Here is a 21,214-nt window from a genome sequence, read left to right on the forward strand (position 1 = left end):
AAAGTTCTTTGTAGACATTATCTAATCCCCTGAGGATGTATTTGCTTCTTTAGAATGTACTGTTCCCAGGTCAAGTATGCAGGAAGCTTCTTCCTCTTGGCCAAACCCTGCAGAACTTGTGACTTGCGATAAGGGGAAGAGAACTTTTCCTCCTCCTAGCTGAGGTTTGCCTCAGCTGACCGAAATCACAGCCACAGCTCTTGCAAAATGTCAGGCCTGAGGGAGCTAAACCCTGCACACTCAAACCCCAACAATTCCTTCCTTTTTCTTTTGTTTTTCTAAAACAGTTTTCCACAAAGTTAATATAGAGTTTTGAGATGGTCTTATGCACATGCAATATGTTATTACAAAAAGGATAATAACTAGGCATAACACTATTCCCACTCCTCCAGCTGTATGGGTAAGACTTTGAACAAATCCTTTGGGATCTAATCCCTCTAACTGTTTTAAAAACAATTCAGCTATTTGTGCAAAATCATCATGTTGAAACCCTTTTCCAAAAATTTCAAATATATCCTTTTGTAAAGAATCAATCATTAATCGAGCTGTTTCATTACCATTGAGATAATTTTGTATGGCACTCCATTCGTGTAAGCTTTCATTATATTGTATATTAGTTATACAAAAAGAAGTTGAATTCCAGTCACATTTTAATCTAATTTCTTGTTCTAAGGCGAGTATCTTTTTTCCTAACCAATTAACTGTCTGTTTTAAAATATCTATTTGAGTTTGAAGTCTAGAATCAATTTGAGCCTGGGATAGCCATAACTCATGCGAATCTTTATGCCATTCCTCAACAAAATGTTTTGTTTGTAAAGAAGTATGTAAAGCTATCCCTGAAACTGTAGCAACTGTAGCCACTGCAATAAGACTTAGAATTACAGCAACCACAACTCCCACAAACCGATTAGTACGTTTTAACAATCGTCTAAAAAATTTCAGAACCAAAGTATTTACAAGATCTTGGGACCATGGTCTTTGTAAGTTCACAGGAAGCCAAATGTGAGAGCGCTGTTGTAACAGCACAATGGAATAACCAGAAGGAATAGGAACAGATGTATTAATACAGGTATACAATTTACAATTAAAGCATAAAATTCCCTCATCAAAAGTAACATTTCCAATTAAGAACAGGTATGGCATGGGTGCGCATGTAGTTATATTATATTCTTTAATTACAGTAAAGTTTATTTAAAATTTATTTAAAATTGTAAGAAGCAGCAGATTGACTAGTCCCAGAGAAAGAGCCATTAGACAAAATAATAGGTTTAGTTGCAGCAGCAATTTTCCATAAATGTGTTTGTAAATGATGACGGTACTGCACTGAAGCCAAGCGTGGGTCAGCAATTCCGCCATCACCCCAGGCCATCAATTTGTCGTTCCAAATGGTTTCATTCCATCTCTCTTTCGGCGGGATTCTGTATGTAGAAGATAAATCATAAGCAGTAATATTCCATTCTGAACATTTTTTTAAGAACATCCCGTAAGGACCCCACATTATAATATCCTGAAATATCTTCCCAAATTTGCCTAAACATTCCTTCCATATGAAAGGGGAGTATCTCAAGTCCTGATAAGTAAAATCAGGACACTTGGGGAACATAGGGTATTTTTGTTCAGTTATATTATCCCAAGTCATATTAATGGACCATGCAGACAGCCGTTGTAAATGGGTTCGAGAACCATTACTCCAATTTCCAACTAATATCCAATGTTGCCAATCTAATTGTAAGCAAGGAGGAACGCCCAAGCATATAGGTTTATGTTATTATTCTTATAAGTGAAATTAAATGGTGTTCCATCATTCATATTTACATATGTTAAATTGTTCCAAGGGGGAGATAAAGGAGCAGGAGAAGTATATAAGGTAATATCCATGTCACCCCAAGTAACAGGTTCCAGCAAAGGTGGATTGGGAATATAGGCCCAATAGTGAGTATTATTATTTTGTACCTCAGAAGCGGAAGACACTGTCAATAATGCACACATGGCCAGAAATAAATTTTCTGGGGTGCAACTCTTCCCCGTTCGTTGCAGCACCTTTTGCCCTTCCCCACTCAGCTTTTAAATTTGACCCCACATAGGTAAGGGAGAGAAATTAGGACATCAACGGCGTCCGGCCCCAAGATGAAGATGCGCCATTGCTGCCACTGGAACATCAAGCTCAGGATCTTGATTCCTCAGCTGGGGTAGTGGATAGGGTGCCCTCCTTGGTGCGGTTCTGATTGTGACGGGTCTGGATCCACCGCCCTGGGAGCCACTGCCGGTGTCCATTTTCTGTTGAAACATAAGCATAGCCCTTTCCTCTATAAAGTAAAATCCCTGGCTGCCATTCAGCATCTGCCGCAATTTTTATCCAAATTGGTTCATGAACTATTTCTAAGGTTTTTTGCTCAAAATGTCGTTCTGCTCTTGTCAATATTTCTTCTTGTGGAAGATTAAGGAAATTTAAAATAAATAAGGCTTGATGTAACAATGCTTTAGGTTGATTTTGTAAATGTCTAAACAAGTGCATATTTAAATCTATCATTTTCCTCCTTTTTAATTTTTTAATTTGTGTTTTAAGTGTAGCATGTACACGTTCTACTAAAGCTTGCCCTTGTGGATTATATTCTATTCCAGTTAGATGAACAATATCATATAATTTGCAAAAATCTTTAAAATTTTTACTAGTATAAGCTGGACCATTATCAGTTTTAATCATAGCAGGAATTCCCATAACAGCAAATGTTTCCACTAAGTGTTGAATAACATGACGGGTGGTTTCTCCAATTTGAGCGGTAGCCCACAAAAATTTAGAGTATGTGTCAATAGTAACATGAACACAAGAATAGCGTCCAAACAAGGGAACATGTGTAACATCCATTTGCCATAATTCATTAGGTTGAATCCCTCTAGGATTTACTCCAGAAGGTACAATCCTAAGATGTAAAGGTTGACAAACTGGGCAATTTTTAATAATTTGTTTTGCTTGTTTATATGGAATCTTATATTTAATGTGTAAATGTCCGGTATTGGAATGAAACAGATTATGTTCTTGAGGAGTTTTAAACATCACTAATTTGTCTACCTGAGCATTACCATATGTCAAAAATCCTGGTAATTTAGAGTGTGATCTAATATGATCTATAAATATGTGAGCATTATGAGCTTGTAAAAGATTTGTAAGGTAAGAAAAAGATTTTGTAGAGCAGGTTTATTAGAATAGGCTACTGCAGTAAATACATTTTTAACTACTCCCATCGTGTATGCAGAGTCAGTAAGAATGTTAATATCTTGATTATCAAAATCATTTAAAACTTGAATGACTGCAAATAATTCATTTTGTTTGACAGATTGTTAATTTGTTATTTGAACCCAATATTGATTTTCTGTCCAATAAGCACTTTTAGTTTTTGATCCATCAGTAAACACAGTAACAACATTGTCTAAAGGATATTCACTAATAATATTATTAATTACAAATCGTTGACGTTTTAACATGTCCCATAATTTGCCCTTGGGGAAGTGATAGGAAATACCTCTGGTATATTCAGCCAACGCTATTTGTAGCATTTCAGTCATTTGTACCAAGTAAGTCCATTGGTCTTTAGGTAATGGAGTAATTATGTGAGAAATGTCATTGCCCGTCAAGGTTATACTTCTCTGTCTTCCTTGTTCAATTAATAATGCAATCTGGTCAGCATATGGCATAATATTTTTGGAGAATCTATATTTTGTATAAATCCATTCTAAAGGAAGCTCATGCTGTCCCAGAACTGCAGTAGGACATTGAAATGTATTTAAGATATAAAGAAAAATAGGGGCTGATAAATCTATTCTCTGAAGGAATGCATTTTTAATGCGTTGCTCTACAAAGGTCAATTCATCAGAGGCTTCTTTAGTAATTATACGAGTGCTATTAAGTGCAGGATCCCCTTGTAACAATGAAAACAGATGACTTAATTGATAAGTAGGTATCCCCAAAGAAGGTCGTAACCAATTAATATCCCCTAATAATTTTTGAAAATCATTAAGTGTTTTTAAATTATCTCTCCTGATTGATAATTTTTGAGGAATTATCTTTTGTCTAGTAACTGTATATCCCAAGTAATTGATGACATCCTCCTTCTGTATCTTTTCAGGGGCAATTATTAACCCATAAGGTTGAAAATAAATTGGCAATTTTTGTAATAGGTCATCAAGTTCCTGTTTATCAGGTCCTGAAAAGAGAATATCATCCATATAATGAGAAATATATAACTGAGGCCAATTTTTACGGATAGGTTTTAAGACTGCATCGACATAAATTTGACACATCATAGGGGAATTCATCATTCCTTGGGGTAATACTTTCCATTGATACCGAAGATGAGGTCCTTTATGATTAATTTGCGGTAAAGAAAAAGCAAAGCGCTTACGATCAACAGAATGAACAGGAATGGTAAAGAAACAATCCTGTAAATCAATAACTACAATATGCCAATCTTTTGTTAACATAGCGGGAGAGGGGATTCCAGGTTGTAAAGCCCCCCATGGGGTACATGGAATTATTCACTTCCCTTAAATCAGTTAATAATCTCCATTTACCAGACTTCTTTTTTTATGACAAATATAAGTGAGTTCCATGGGGATGTAGAGAATTCGATATGGCCTTGTTGTAATTGTTCCTTGACCAACAGGTGAGCAGCATCTAACTTTTCTTTTGTTAAGGGCCATTGTTTGATCCATAAAGGGTCCTCAGATTTCCACATAATTTTTAGTGGCTCCATCTAGAATTAGTTAAAATTGAATATAAGCTCCCCATTGTTCTAAAATATCCCTTCCGATTATATTAAGAGGAACTTCTAGAACGTAGGGTTTTAATACAGCTATTTGTCCATCCTCTGATTGAATAGTTATATCGTTTAAAGCTTGGCCAATACTTTGGACGGGAGCCAAGCTAACTCCCTTAATCTGACAGGGTATAATTTGATACTGAAGATTAGACGGCCAATCTTGAGTTTTTATTATAGTAATATCAGATCCTGTATCAATTAAAGCACTAATCATTTTAGTTCCTAGTTTTACTTTTATAAGGGGTTGCATTTTAGTAATTTGTGTAGCCCAAAAAACACTTTGTGTGTCAGTACTGCCAAATCCGCCCTGCCTCTGATTAGAGGAATCCCCTATAGGGAGGAAAGGTAATAAGAGAAGTTGGGCAATTCTTTCTCCTTTGGAAAAATGAACATCAGCAAGAGAAGACATTAAAATCTGAATTTCTCCTTCAAAGTCTGCATCAATAATGCCTAAATTGACAGTAATACCTTTAGCATTAAGGCTGGAGCGTCCTGTAAGCAAAGCAAAAGTCCCTGGAGGTAGTGGCCCATATTCCTGTAGGTATTCTTTTAGGCATAGCACCACCCTAGAGATCAAAATCTCTTAAGGCTGGGATGTCCACGGCGGCACTATGTTGGGTTGCGGGTTGTAGGGAAAAAATTGTGGGTTGCCCCCGTTTATTTGTCCAGGGCCTGGGGTCTGGCCTGATAGACCGTTTCCCTGAACTGCAAGAGTGGCCGCATTTTTCGTTCTACATTCTCGAGCCCAATGTTTACCCTTTTTGCATTTAGGACATATTCCGGGTCCCCTAGTTTCCTTATCATTCTTTCGTTTGCAATGTTTCCTCAGATTTCCAGTCTGGCCGCACCCAAAACACTTCATGTTAGCCAAATTTCTATTAGTATTCTGCAAAGCATGCCATGTAGAGGCCATGGTTTCAGCAAATAATTGCATCTTTCTCGATTCTGATGTTATATCTTTGCACACCTTTAAGTATGTATGAATATCTCCTGTATCTTTAATCGGTAAAATGGCTCGTTTACAATCTTCATTAGCATTTTCATAAGCCAGCAAACGTAGTAATTGTTGCCTGGCAGCCTCTCCTACCACTGTTTGTTCAATTGTCAATTTTAATCTAGACAAAAATTCTACATAAGGTTCACTGGGTTTTTGTGAAACTTTTGTCCATGAGCCATAATGTTCTCCAGTAGGTCTAATTTTGTCCCAAGCTTCTAAAGCTATTTCCTTCAATTGCTCATGAATCTCAGGAGGAATATTAATTTGATGTTGAATGTCATCATACATACCAGTGCCAAATAACATAGGATATCCTATGGCACGAATAACAGGGTTTTGACTGTTACCATTTTCTCTAGCCTTAGTGGCACATCCTTCTAAAAACCACATGCGCCATTGAAGATATTCAGGTTCCCATAGAAGAGCACGGCCCACAATCTTCCAATCCTCAGGAGCAAAATTATTGTAATGAGTAGCAAAAGCATTAAGCAATTCTTTAACATAATGGGACTGAGGTTCGTACATTGTCACTGCCTTTTTAAATCTGCCAATATGGTCGATATCAATCCTCTCATACCGAGGTGGCTGTGCCATTCCATTAGCTGGATCAGGCCTAATGATAGGAAAAGCAAAGAAGGGAGTTTCGTCTTCATCGTCAGAAGGTTCTGAGTCCATTTCCTGGACAGCCTTTAAAGAAGCTGCCAAAAAAGGGTTGGTGGCCAGAGGGGCAGAGGGCCTGGTTCCCGATAAAGGCCTAGGGTCCATTTTAGCTTCTAATTTATTGAGACGTCCCAGAACCTCCTCCATAACAAGTTTGAATGGCTCCGAAATGGAACGATCATCAATCGTCGTTTTTACTTTCGTTTTCTTTTCTGTAACATTATCAATTAAATCAGCAGAATTTTGTGAGGAATTATGAGTCAATTGTTGTGTATCTTTTACTACCTCTTCCTTTTCACTAATATCCAGAGGGAGATCTAGAATAGAAGGAGCTAGTTCCTTTTGCAAATTGCCAATCAACCTTTCTTCCTCCATAGCTTTAAACATTGTATATAAAATAGACCAGATAGACCAAAACCGAACCGGAATTTTTTCGCCTTGCCTCATGGCCTTTTCAACATTATGACGGACCCGTTTCCAATTATCCACATCCATAGATCCTTCCTCCGGGAACCAGGGATTCCATTCCCTGACCACCTCAAGACACATCTCTATATCAGAATGAGAAATATTAATACCATAGATGGCAAGTGAATGCCTAAGAATACGTAAAAAGGGAGAAGATGAAGATTGTCCCATCACCCTGTAATATAAAGAAAAAGAACTTACCCTTCCTGTCAATCCAGCAGGGTCCCTGTTCGGGCGCCAAATGTGAACGTCTAGAGCGTTAGGGTCCCTGGGTAAGGGTCGCAAAATAACCAGGACACAGGGGATGCAGAGCCAAGGCAGCAATTGCAACTGCATGCTGAGGTTTATTTGCAAGCTCCTTTTATATTCTTCTTCTAACAAAGCAAGCGATTCTTCAGTAACACTTTACCCACATTGCCCAAATATCATGCCTCAGCGGGTACACAGAGCTAAATTCAGATTGTTCCTGTTCATTTGATAAGTACCCTCTTAAAGTTCTTTGTAGACATTATCTAATCCCCTGAGGATGTATTTGCTTCTTTAGAATGTACTGTTCCCAGGTCAAGTATGCAGGAAGCTTCTTCCTCTTGGCCAAACCCTGCAGAACTTGTGACTTGCGATAAGGGGAAGAGAACTTTTCCTCCTCCTAGCTGAGGTTTGCCTTAGCTGACCTAAATCACAGCCACAGCTCTTGCAAAATGTCAGGCCTGAGGGAGCTAAACTCTGCACACTCAAACCCCAACACTCTTCCCCCATACTGCCAAAGCATTGGGTCATGGGTTCACTGCTCAGTTTTTTCTTAATTGTTGATCTCTGGGAATTTTCTTCACAATCTTTAGAGCACAAATATGTGTTTAAAAGGAGGTCTTTCGTTTTGTCTAACATTTTACAGTGTAGTGCTTTTTGGTGAATGAGTTTTCATTTATTCATTTCCAATCTCTTTTAAACTAATGGATTTCTTTATCCACTCCCATGGTGTAGCTTCATTCCTTCATAATAAGACAGAAAGATTATAGAGTAGTCAGTAGACTCATGCTCCCATTTGGTGATGATTCTCCTTCAATACATACTATTCCCTTTTTAAGAGAAAGAGCTGAATAGCTCATAGTTTATCTGAGAAGACTCTGTAACTGATTTTAAAAATTTAATTGAACATTTTATTTTTAGATAATTATAGGTATATATGCAGTTGTAAAAAATAATGCAGAGATTTTGGTACCTTTTGCCTGAATTTCCACAGTGGTAACATCTTGCAAAACTGTAGTACAAACATCACAACCAGCATATCGATTTTGACCTGTCAAGATAAAGAATAGTTCATCAAATAGGGATTCTCTTTTTCCCTTTTACAGCCGTATACCTCCTGCCATCTTCCCTGCCCCATCTCTGCCATCAACTCCTCCTAGTAGCCATGAACCTGTTCCTCATCCCTGCAATTTTGTCATGTTAAGAATATTATATAGTGTAAATTGAATAATAAAATATTTAAGTAGAATCATAAAATCTTTAGGATTCACTTGGATGAAAAGTTAAATAACCTTTCGCATATGCATAGCATGAAATGCTATTCAGCAATAAACAGGAACAAGTATTGATATACACACAAAAAAACTTGGATGTATTTGTAAATAATTAAAAAATGTTTTTTTAGTTGTAGATGACCATAACACCTTTATTTAATTTATTTATTTTTATGTGGTGTTGAGGATCAAACCCAGGACCTCCCATGTGTTAAGCATGTGCTCTACCACTGAGCCACAACCATAGACCCTATTTGTAACTAATTTTTAAAAAGACAATTAAAACTCACAAAATATTTATCCATTAAGCTATGATCCATTGAAAATATTGCTCAGATATATTGTGCAACATATTAATTGCATTAATGTGTTGTTTCTCCCACTAAGGACTATGTTTAGTGTTTGCCCAGTAGGATCCTAATTCCCCCAACAGCATATCTTCCAATGATTTCTCTTAATTGGTGAGTTTGAGAGGATTTGGACATGTGTTAAACCTTTTTGTTCTTATCCCTATCAGGGAGTTCTCCAGTTATCCAACTCTTTCTTTTAGTGGTGAAGTATGAGGAAGTCCCCATGGCCCTACATCTGGGCATGTCCTTCAATTCAGCTTTTAACACTTATAAAAAAGATATTTTGACCTGCATTTGTGTAATTATTGTGAGCGTTTCTCACATTATAAACTTGAAAAGAGAAAAAAAAATATTAGTCCTCTGAAACATTGACTGTAAGAATACATTGAGTTGTGGCATGGTTTCAATATGAAAGTGAAGACATAATTTTAATAAGGCTCCCCTTCATGTAACAGGGTTTCACTTTATAATTCGAGTATAAACCTCTCTACTTGGTCACTTGTGGCTTATTTTAAAAATGACATGTTATTTTTCTTTCCTTTTCTCCTTCCCCAACTCTAACTGCAGAGAAAGCAAGATTACCATTCTTCCTGTTGGGCTAAATTATCTGTCCTTTGGATTAATGCTCACCTAAATAATTAAACTCCAGGCCTGTAAATTGGAAAGTAACTGTCTTAAAGCTAAACATCAGTTACATCTGTTGATAATATCTGGAAAAGTGTCCATGTATTTCACTTTTTAAAGCCCCTTTTCTCACTAGCAGTTAGAAAGGCAACCTCTGTGATGTAAGTCCATTGCCTTTCTCCTTGCCAGCAAAGCAATAAAACTTTCTTTTCCATTAAAACCTCGTTTTTATTATTGGATTGGCACTGGGGACAAAGGATTGAGCTTTCAGTATCAAACTGGATAACCTGTATTGGGCCTGAGACAGCTACCCCACTTCAGACTTCTTGGGCAGGTCTGGTGCTCCAAGTGTGAGCTTGTTGACAGCAACCTGCTGGATAATTAGGAAGCTGGGTGAATTCACCTTGGATTAGACAAGAGGAGTGTTTCTGTAAGTAAAGGTAGGGACTGAGGGATCATTCCAGCAACTGCCCAAGGTTCCTTTTGCCTCAAGAACTCTTTCTTCCTCTTTCTCTGGGTATAATGCTCTCCCCCATATGGTCTATTTGATAAAAAAGGAATATGAATGCAGTAAAGTTGTGACACCTTGGCCATCTGGCAAACTCCCCTGGTGTATATGCCATGACCCTTCATTCTATGCATCTGATCTGGTTCTCCTTCATGGAAACATCTGGTCCCTCTAGCCCCTCTTTGTGGGAACATCTGAGGTAGAAATCCTGGTTAAGTGGGAGTGGGGAACCCAGGTGATTTTCCCCAACCTGGTGTGTTTTAAATGTTCCCATCTGTTGATTCTGGTTTTGGGGATCCCCTCCAGTTACCTGTCTTGTGCTTTCATTTGTCACTGGCCTTTTAAGATATGGGCAATACTGTGTCAGTTCCCACCAATAATCTCTTGGGAAAGATTTTGGTTAAATGGACCCACCTAAGGTTATAAGCCTATAATTAAGAAAAAAAGATAGTGTTTTTACTACAACAAAGTCTGGCTGATACATGTTTTGGAAGGTGAGGAAAATTGGTCAGTATATAGTAGTCTGAATTTATTCAATCTTACAATTGGGGTTGGTCTGTCAGTTTAGGTAAACGAGGAAGATTTTGTATGATCAGGCACTTATACAGTTACTTGATAAGGAGTCTGAATTTCCAGGAACTTAGTGAATGGTGCAAACAAAGACACAGCCTCCAGTGTGTAAAGATAGCAGAACATCAAAAGAAAATTTGGGACAAATTATAATCCTTTCAACCTAGATCTGCTGACCAGTGCTATCTCTCAGCCCTGCCTCTGGCTTGATCCTGGTACCAGGTGCCTTTCATCCTCCTACAAGCAGAGTGTCACTGAGGGTCAGGAATTCCACCAAGGCTGAAAGAAGAATTGTGGGAAACTGCTTAATCCGTAGAAAAATATTTAGAAATGGGTGAGTTGAGAATTCTGAGGACTCAAACTCTGCTTTGCCTTTGAGTCTGCCTCTTGTTCTGGCAGACACTTCTCTGTCCACAGAGGATCCACCAGATGAAGAGAATGTGGAGGTAGCTATTTTGCTACTGGTGCTGAGAGATAATGACCTTGGAATGGGAAAGTCCTCCCCTTTTAAAACTGGACAGAGCACTCATTTGACCAGGGAAATATCTGTCACTGGGCAGAGCAATTCCTGCTACGGCAATAGTCTATTGTCATAAATGTACAGGAGGACCCACAGCATGAGCAATTATGTGAGCAAAACAACAACAATGACAACACCTGCCTGTGGCTGGAGAACCCATAGCTAAAGCATATAAATTCCATTCTCTTCAGTGAGACTTTGCAAAAGGCGGGACCAAAAGTATGAGTCAAACAGCTTTAGCTTCAGCTGCATTGGGAGCAGCCAGAGCCATTCCTGCATGAGAATAAAAAGGAGCCACTTCTGTGGGAGTCCAACTCTGGCCTCCGTACTAGGGATTCAAAGCCCCCAGGACCCTATCTGTAACTGGAGATTCCAGGGCAAGAGATCCAAAACCTTCCACAGCTCTCCTCCAGGGCTCTCTGTTCCCTCATCTCACTGGTTCTGTACTGCTGTGCTCTTTTCTCCTGCCAACCAGTAGACACTTTTGGGTGGAGTCCTGTCTTCCACTCACCAGACTGAGCAGATGCAAAGACCTCCTGGAGTCTGATTGTGTAGGCACCTGTCTCTTGGCTTTGACAGTTTCTGCAGAGAGAGGCCCCTGAAAAGTCCCATATGTTCACTATGATCTACAATGAACAGAGTACACTAGACATAAGGAGGAAACTTCAGCAGGTGAAGGGGCAAAATTGTCATGAGCACTTCAGAGCTAGTTGATGTTGCCTTTAAGGTATATAATGTATATAATGTCTGGGAGGAGCAGAAACCAAAAGTCAATGCATATTTTGTTGGCAGACCCTGCAAAGGGATCCCCTGCAAAGGTAAAAGGCTGGAAAAGGACACCCTCCATTTAAAAAAAGGTATGCCTTTTGTAAAAAGAAGTTCTCACAGAAGCCATGGATATAGTTGACAGTGGGGACCTAATTAAAAATTAATAGCACCATAGCAATAATAGGAATGACAAGTAAGACTCAGCCACATCTGTTGCTACAAACACTTAAATGCAAACTGGGAGAACTAAGGCATAGCTTTTTGTATATGTCAAATTGTCCAATCCCTCTCCTGGGATGAGATTTGTTATGTAAATTAAATGCACAGATAAACTTTTTTTCCCCCAAAAGAAATGATTCCATTTGTAAATGCCACTGGAAAATGCACCCTATTCCAGGGGACAGCAGGAAAGGTGGTTAATGATACTGCAATCAAGATTTTACTCAGGATTGGTTAGACTGCCTCAAGAAGAAATAATAACCACTAAGAGCGAGACATTAATAGGGATACATCCTCTTCTAGGAAAAAAAAACTTAAACACAGATTGAGTTGTTTTTGTCAGATTTCTTACAGTACAATCCTGCCTGTTAAAAAAACCTCACATTGGTTGCTCAAATAAAATAAATGGGCAAATGAATAGACACTTCTCAAAAGAAATACAAATGGCCAACAGATGTATGAAAAAATGTTCAACATCATCAGCAATTAGGGAAATGCAAATAAAATCTACAGAAGTTTAATCTCATACCAGTCAGAATGGCAGTAATCAAGAATACAAATAATAATAAATTCTGGAGAAGATGTGGAGAAAAAGAAAGACTTTATACTGTTGATGGGAATGTAAATTGGTGCAACCACTATAAAGCACCAGTTCCTCAAAAGGCTAAGAATGGAACCATCATAGGACCCAGCTATACCATTTCTCAGCATTTATCCTGAAGAATTAAAGTCATCACACTATAGAGATACATAATTACCCATGTTTATAGCTGCACAAGTCACAACAGTCAAACTATGGAACCAGCCTAGGTGGCCATCGATGAATGGACACATAAAGAAAATGGGGTATATACACATAATGGAGTTTTATTCAGCCATAAATAAAAATGAAATATGTCATTTACAGAAAAATAGATAGAACTTGAGACCATTGTACTATGCAAAACAAGTCAAACTCAGAAGGTCAAGGGTCATTATGTTTTCTCTTTTGTGGAAGCTAGAGAAAAAAGGAAAAAGTGGCGGGGATTCTCATAAATAATCCGAGGGAGATGAGTAGAGGAAAAGGACTAGGGGGTGGGAGAATGGGTGGGAGGAGGGAAGTGCTAGAAAGTGATACTGGCCAAATTGTTATATTGTGTGCATGTATGAATATGTAACAACAAATCCCATTATTATGTACAACTATTATGTTCCAATAATAAATATGGAAAAAACTAAAAAAAGGGCAGAAGTGTAGCTTAAATTTCAAGAAATCTCTATATTATGAGTAGCCTTCAGAGTTATGCTTTTGTGATGATATGGGAGGTGGTAAACATTATCATAATTCATTAAATTATACATTAATTTAAACAAAACCTCACATTGATGAGTACTGATTTGTTCACGACTTGAGAACTACAAATAATCTTGTCTAGGATATTCATCCTACAATATCAAATCTCTACACCCTTCTGATAGAGATGCCAGGTAACTATGGATGTTTCATAGTGCTGGACTTATAGTGCTGGACTGTCAAAGCCAAGAGACAGGTGCCTGCACAATCAGAGACTCCAGGAGGTCTTTTGCATGCCACCAGAAAGTTATTGTTTGCTTTTGAGTGGAAGGACTCCAGTACCAAAGCAACCATCCAGTATTACTGTATGGTCCTACCTCAGGAATTTAAAAACTCTACTACTATGTATAATGAGAGTCTAGTAAAAAACTTACAAAGATTATGGTTGAATCAAGGAATCATTTTTGCAGTATGTGAATGGCCTGTTTACATCCAGCCCTGACTATGAACACTGCCTTTCCAACACTCTTACTGTATTGAACCACCTCACCTCTTGTGGATATAAGGTGTCACTAATGATGCTCAGATTTTTAAATAACAAGTCATCTATCTGTGATTACAGGTTAGACACAGAATTTGCAGTTTGATATCAAATTGGAAGCAGGCTATCTTGAGCCTTAGACAATTCAGGAAGAAGAAGCAGTTGTATGGATACCTGGGAATGACAGGATTCTGCTGTATCTGGATCACTACTTTTGGACTAATAGTTAAACCCTTGTATGAGATCTTAATAGAAACAGAAATTGAGTCTTTGCTTTGGATCCCAGAGTGCCAAACTGCCTTTGAGAGATTAAAACAAAGCCTCATAGCAGCCCCCTACTCCAGGACTGCCTGTTTTACAAAAGGAGTTCAGACTACATATACATGAGAAGCAAGTTACAGCCTTTGGAGTTCTCTTACAGACACTGAAAACCATATTTTGACCTCTAAGTTATTTGTCAAAACATCTTGACCACACAGCAAAAGAATGGCCCTTACCCTGCCTTTAGGCAATGACTGTCACTTGTGATTTACTGTAAGAGGCTGAGAAGTTCATTCTAGAATAACCCATTGCTGTCCCCCACTAAGTCCTGGTCCTACTAAAAAAGAAAGGTAGCTACTGTTTGACTGCTGAAAAGGTGGGGAGATACATGCCATTCTACTTTACAACTGAAATGTCAATCTTAAAACCATGTCTGCCTTAAGTCCAACAATCCTGTTGCCAGCAGATGATAATGGGCCAATACGACATGATTGCTTAGAGATCTTGGAGACTGTTTTCTCCACCAGGTTGGATTTGTTTGATTAGACTATGAAAGAGTCCAGACTGGAACCTTTTTACTAGTTTCATGGACAATGTGCCAGTGGATAGCTGTGTACATATGGTCACAAAGCAACAGCTACTGGAAGCTGAGGCTTTGCCACTGGGAACATCAGCCCAGAAAGCTGAGCTAATTGCTATGACAAAAGCTCTCAGACTGTCCAAAGGAAAAAAGGTAAATATTTAAACTGGCTCAAAATATCCTTCCATGGTAGTACATAAACATGGAAAAAAGAGGGCTCCTCACCAATGAAAAGAAGGATATTAAACATACCATTGAAATCCTGACATTAATAAAGGCTGTGACTGAAACAATCATGCACTGTTCAGTCATTAGAAGACTGACACTTATGTGGCCAGGGAAAATCAGGCCTCTGGTAGGGCAGCCAAAAGGGCCATGAACAACAAAGTGTTTATTAGGGCCCTTATATCTCAGCCTGAATTAGGCGAATACAAACCTCTTTGTACTGAGAATGGTGAAAAATAGGGCCCAAAGTAAAGTTTTGACTCCTGGAATAGCTCTGCAAAGTGGAGATGAAATTCCCATGGGTTCATCTTCCTGCATGAAGCATTGGTTTGACCCTGCATGAGAGTACTCACTATAGGAGGGCTGCCTTGATAAATTTCATCAAGCCCCACTTACAAGGGCCTTGCTTCCAACAGGCTATTCATTAGGTGACTCAGAACTGTGTATTATGCACCCCAAATAATCTGAAGACTGAAAGACAGTCAATTATAGAAGAAACATAATAAGTAGGAATGTAGTTTTTGATGATTGAAGAATAGATTTTATCCAGATGCCCTCAGTCACGGAAAACTTCAGAAATTTTCTTGTATTGGTAGATAGCTTCTCAGGGTGTGTTGAAGCTTATTCCATTAGAAGAGAAAACACTTTGGAAACAACTTAAGTCCTCTTAAAGAAGCTAATCCCAAGATACATGCTCCCCTCTTTAAAGCAGAATGACTATGAATTGTCTTTTGTTGCAAAAGTGACCCAACAAGTGAGCGAAGTGTTGAATATCCAATAGATGTTACATGCATCCTGGAGAACCCAACCTATAGGGAAAATGGAATAAAATAAATAGTACCTTAAAGAATCAGTGGCTAAATTCTGCCAAGAAACCCACCTTCAATGGGATAAGGCATGGCCATTGCTCTCTGGATGCCAGTGAACCCATAAGTGGGTTTGAATTGAGCCCTTATTAAATAGTATATGGGAAACTGTTCTGGTACTCTGGGTGAGAGGGAGAAAATGTGGCTATATGAGAAAAAATCTAGAGTAAAACAATACAGCTGGGTGTGGTGGCATAAGTCTGTAATTCTAGCAATTTAGAAGGCTGAGGCAGAGGATAGTGAATTCAAAGCCAGTCTCAGCAGCTTAGTGAGGTTGTAAGCAACTCAGTGATACTCTGTCTCTAAATAAAATAAAAAAAGGGGCTGGAGACTTGGCTCAGTGGTTGAGCACCCCTGAGTTCAATCCCTGGTATCCAAAACAAAACAATAACAACAACAAAAACCAATATGTAACCACAACAAATCAGTCAAATATTAACTGCTGTGCATGTCCATTCTAGGTCCCCACAAAGGTTGCAATCATCTTGCCATTCCTTCTGGTAAAAGTCCAGATGGAAAAAATGAAAATAACAGGAAAAACCTTCAATTCTAGTGACCTTTTGTGTCTCCCACTCTCAGTAGGAAGCAGCTTGGAAATATTGTTACCCATTTTTTCTGTAGAAATGGAAGGTAGAAATTGACAGTGGGGAAAGTGTAAGAGGGGTCTCTTTCATGTGACAGGGATATACTTTATGATTTGAACATAAACCTTGCTGCTTGATCACTGGTGTCTTTTTAAAAAACTGACACTTTTTCCCATTTATTACCATTATTCTTTTGCTGAGCCAAGTTATTTGTCCTTCTGTTTTCTACTCACCTGAATAAAGAAACTGGACATGAAAATAAGAAACCAGCTCTTTTAAGGATATAGTAGAATATTAATTGGCATCTACTGGTAATATCTGGAAAACAACCTTGTATTTCTCTTTTTAAAGTCCTCTATTCCCCCTAACAATCAGAAGGGCAGCCTCTGTGACATGAGTCTGTTGCATTTCTCTTTTGCTAGCAAAGCAATAAACTATTATTTTCCTCATCACTTTGTTCTTATTATTGGATCAGTCTTGGGGACAAGGACTGAGCTTTCACTATTATAACCATTAACAGGTATGCCTGGGCCTCACACTGTTTCTCTAAGGTAAGTATAAGACATTGGTTCTTAGAGGATACACTGTGATCTCTAAGAAGGGAGAGAAAATTTGACATTCCACAGTAACAATTGCATCTCTTTCAGTAGTGACATAGGGAAAGAGTTAGGAGATTCTGAGCATATATATCTTTAACAGAAATGAATGTATAAAGTAAGATTGACTGATAATGTGATCCTATCAATAGTCATTAATACAACACTATTTTTCATTTCAAATCATATTAAAATTAGAATATTACTTGGGCTTGGATAATGAAGAGTGGGATGTGATCTAGGTAATACACTCTAAACAATTCTTTAGTATAGACATCTGTCCCTTAATCAGATAGGGTACTAGTGCAAATTCCATTTGATTCCTACCACCTTTTGGACAATCAATTGTATTTAATGTCATGAGAAACTATGGGCTCTCTGCTGGCACATTACCAAAACAGCATGTGTTAGTTATCAAAAGATTATAATATAAAGGTTCATGGAGGATTCCAAGGGGATGAAGCTGATAAAAACTTTTTTTTTGTACCAGGGATTGAACCCAGGGGTGCTTAACCACTGAACTACATCACAAGCCCATTTTTTGTATTTTATTTAGAGATAGGGTTTTGCTAAGATGCTTAAAGCCTTACTAATTTGCTGAGCCTGGCTTTGAACTTGTGATCCTACTGCCTCAGCCTCCTGAATTGTTGGCATTACCGTCATGCACCATTGCACTTGGCTAACAACAATTTTTTTAAAGATTACTTTGGGTTAGTTTCTCTTTGTCTAGAGGTCACTTCATCAGCATTATATAACCAATCAGGGCCCCACATGTATTATACATGCTTTTCCTTTGGACTTTATCCGTCTTAAGGAAACCTGAAAGAAGGCCAGAAAACATGGTGTTATCTTGAGTCCAATCGTATCTCTCTTACATTGAACACAATAAGAGCAAACTGGGATGAAATACTTTCAGAATATAGCAAGAATTCAACCAATTTTTACAAAAGCACTAGAAAAATTGATACACACTATCATTATCAGCAACTTACATAAATGAAAGAGCATGCTTAATTAACCTCCATGTTTTCAAGCTCACATAATACTGACCACTCTAGAACTGCCAGCATGATCTCATTTTAAAATATAAAACAAATTATGTCACTCTTATGATAAAAATAGCTGATAGTCTGACTCCTGCTATGCATAACCTCTCTGAATTTGCTTTCTACTATTCACTACCTTGCTCAATTAGCTACAGCTATGATACTATGATGATTTAGATATGAGATATTTCAGAAAAGCTCACGTGAGACAATGCAAGAATTTTCAGAGGTGTAATCTAATGAGTGGATTAATCCACTGATTGGATTAACTGGGTATTAACTGTAGGCAGGTAGGCTATAGCTGGAAGAAGTTGATCATTGGGGTGTGACTTTGGGGGTTTATATTTTGTCCTTGGTGAGTGGAGAGATCTCTTTACTTCCTAGGTGTCATATCCTGAATTGCTTTTCTTCAGCATGATGTTTTGCCTTACGTTGGGCCCAGAGTAATGGAGTCAGGCAAAATGAATTGAAACACCAAAAGTGTAAATCAAAATAAAAATATCCTCCTCTAAGAAGTTCCTGTTGAATTTTTTGTTTCAGAGATATGAAACAGACTAAAACAGATGCTATCAAATAACCAGGCCTTCTACTACTATAGCACCATAGCATTTGTTGTCCTTCAACCTGAAATGGTACTTCCCCCAGATATCTAAGGGATAGTTCTCCAATTACCTCCAGATCTTCATTCAAAATTCAAGCTCCAGGGCTGCGGTTGTGGCTCAGTGGTACAGTACTCTCCTAGCATGTTCAGGGGCCCTCGGTTGCATTCTCAGCACCATATAAAAATTAATAAAATAAAAGTATTGTGTTCAACTACAACTAAAAAATAATATTTTTTTAAAGAAAGTCAAGCTCTCAGGGAGTCTGTAAACTCAGCCTCCTGCTTTCAATTTCATTTCCCTGTTGCCTGCTATATATTTCCTTCTTTGCACTGGTAACTATGAAAATGTTTTACATTTACTAATTTATCTTGGCGACTGCCTCCCTACCAGACTAAAATGAAAAATCTGTGAGAGTAAGAGTTTTTATTTGCTTCTATTGTATCAGAATCTGTGCATAGAAGAGGGCCTGGCAGAGAATTAAAAAGCAAATGGGAGCAAAACAAATGTAAAAAAAAAAAGAAGGATAGATTTCCCTGGGTCTAGCCTCAACGGGTCAAGCCCCATCATAAATGAAAATGTCTCCAGGTGTCCCCTGAGCATTTTGCTAGAGAGACACAGGCCAGTGTGGGATGGTCATCAGGAGAGGGATTCTGAGCTTAAAACGGGTTGAGTGCTACCTCACACCTGGCTCCTAGTATCCTTGTTGGAATGTAGACCCCAATAAGTTGTTTTTTGTTTGTCTGTCTGGGTTTTCAGGAGAGGCCAGAAATGGCTTTACATTATGCAAAGTCCTCAAATGTCCAAAGTATGTAATTTAAAGGAGAATAAAATAATACAAACACAAACAAAATGAGACCGCTGGCTGACATCGTTCCCTGGCAGCCTGCTGGTGTTGGCTGGATGAAATTGTATGAAAGAAAGTTCATCCCTGCTAAGGCGAGGTGGGCTTGCCTTGTGCAATTCTTGAGGCACTCAGCTGCAGGTCAATTTTGGGTAGAGAATGAGCTGGGTTTGCCACCTTCTTTCAACTCCTGGAAGCTCCACTCTACCCCAGGATGCATGGAGTTAAGAAAGCCTGGGTAGCAGTGATAGACCATCGCTCTTTCTTGAGGGACACCATACACTCCAGTGAGGGGCAGGAGTGCAGAAGCCAAAGAAAGACTTTTGAGGGGGACTTCAGGAGGACTAGGTAAAGACAAGACAAAGAAGAAGAAAAGGACACAGACCCATGAGCTGGACACCACAGTTGTGAGGGATTTTATTGCAGTTGTCACTCCTCTTTTCCTCCACCAACCACAACCCTTCCATGCGGCATTATACAGTCCAAGCAATTAGTTGTACAAAATCACAACTTCCAGCCCAACCAACCATGGCATCAATATCACCTGGAAACAAAAGGAGAGCTGTACAAATTTCCATCACAGCTCCCCATGAGTTTAAAGGGGACAAGATGGCCAGGAAGCACCAATGTAGTGTCAGTAGCCACAGGCTTTGTGTGGAGTATAGCCAGAATGGGGCTCCTAAGGGAAGAGGGCCTCCCTTGGGTGGAGGATGGGCTGCTGCCACCTGTGTGGTTTCAGACAGCTGTTGAAAGAAGCATGGATAGTGAAGTACTCGCCATGCCCTGGAGAGACATTAGGTTCAATCCTCTGATGCTCCTCCTCTCTAGGGAGGCAAGGAACATTCCTGTAGGAGGAAGAACAGTGGTGGGACTGCTGTACCTGGCTTCAGCAAGGTTCCATTTTTCTGGATAAAATACTTTCTCACTGCCCAGGTTTATGGAGCACCATGTTAGTGTGTCTAGGCTGAGGGCTGAGGTTCTGCTGGACATTTGTGGCACAAACTCCCTGAAACAAGAAAAGCTTTATAGTTATAAACTTGGCTCCCCTTAAGTTGTCTGAGTCATCCATCCCTGTCACAATGCCCTTCTAGGGAATCTCCAATGCATCTGCTTTCTTTGACAGTTGCCACTTTCTTTGTGCAGAGAGCCAGGGAGGGCAAAATGGATACAGCCAGGGATCTAACATTTCCTGGCCTTTTCCATCCTTCATAGGACCTGCTCATGCCCCCCACCCGCCAATTTTCATTTCCTCAGTCATTCTTTCCTCTTCGAATTGCTCCTTCCTCAATTTCCCCACCACTTTTGGTCATGCAACCCATGCAGAGACCTTCCTTTTGTGTGTCCTTTGGCCTCCTCCCATCTCCCTTACTCTGGACCACTTCTAAGCTTCTTTGGGTCCCTCTCTACACAATTTACTCTGAGTGATTTACTCTAAGCCTCAAGATCTCACTCTTGGACATCCTTCACTCCCTTCCAGATGGGATGGTTCCCTTCCAGAAGCCTATCCCTCCCGCAGGGAGCTTCCCAAGTTTTTGGCCCCTCTGTACCTCTTCCTAAGCAGACAACTCCTCCTCTCCCATCCCCCACAGCCCATCATTAGTCCTTTCCCCTCCCCACCAGATCAGACCAGCTAAGTCTTGTTCCATTTTTAGATGAGTGATTATGATACTAGCTGCACTTATTCACAGCCTGAATTGACAGCTGTTCCTTCCTTTCGTGCCCCATCCACCAAACACACTCAATCTTTTCAACAAGACAAAGTGCTTACACACAGCATG

At 39.1% G+C, this 21,214-nt stretch overlaps 1 protein-coding gene across 1 annotated transcript; it reads right to left on the bottom strand.

Annotated features, from left to right (window-relative positions):
* Positions 1 to 5,400: 5,400 nt before the first annotated feature.
* On the bottom strand, positions 5,401 to 7,023 carry LOC144371589 (endogenous retrovirus group K member 7 Gag polyprotein-like). The gene has a single exon (XM_078033947.1). The coding sequence runs from the start codon at positions 7,021 to 7,023 to the stop codon at positions 5,401 to 5,403; it is 1,623 nt and encodes a 540-aa protein (XP_077890073.1).
* Positions 7,024 to 21,214: the final 14,191 nt, after the last annotated feature.

Source organism: Ictidomys tridecemlineatus, chromosome X (assembly GCF_052094955.1).
Source record: "Ictidomys tridecemlineatus isolate mIctTri1 chromosome X, mIctTri1.hap1, whole genome shotgun sequence".
Taxonomy (NCBI): domain Eukaryota; kingdom Metazoa; phylum Chordata; class Mammalia; order Rodentia; family Sciuridae; genus Ictidomys; species Ictidomys tridecemlineatus.

What these genes read in the sequence shown, in the direction of transcription:
- LOC144371589 (XM_078033947.1), bottom strand. Translation starts at nt 7,023, where the DNA reads ATGTGTCTTGAGGTGGTCAGGGAATGGAATCCCTGGTTCCCGGAGGAA.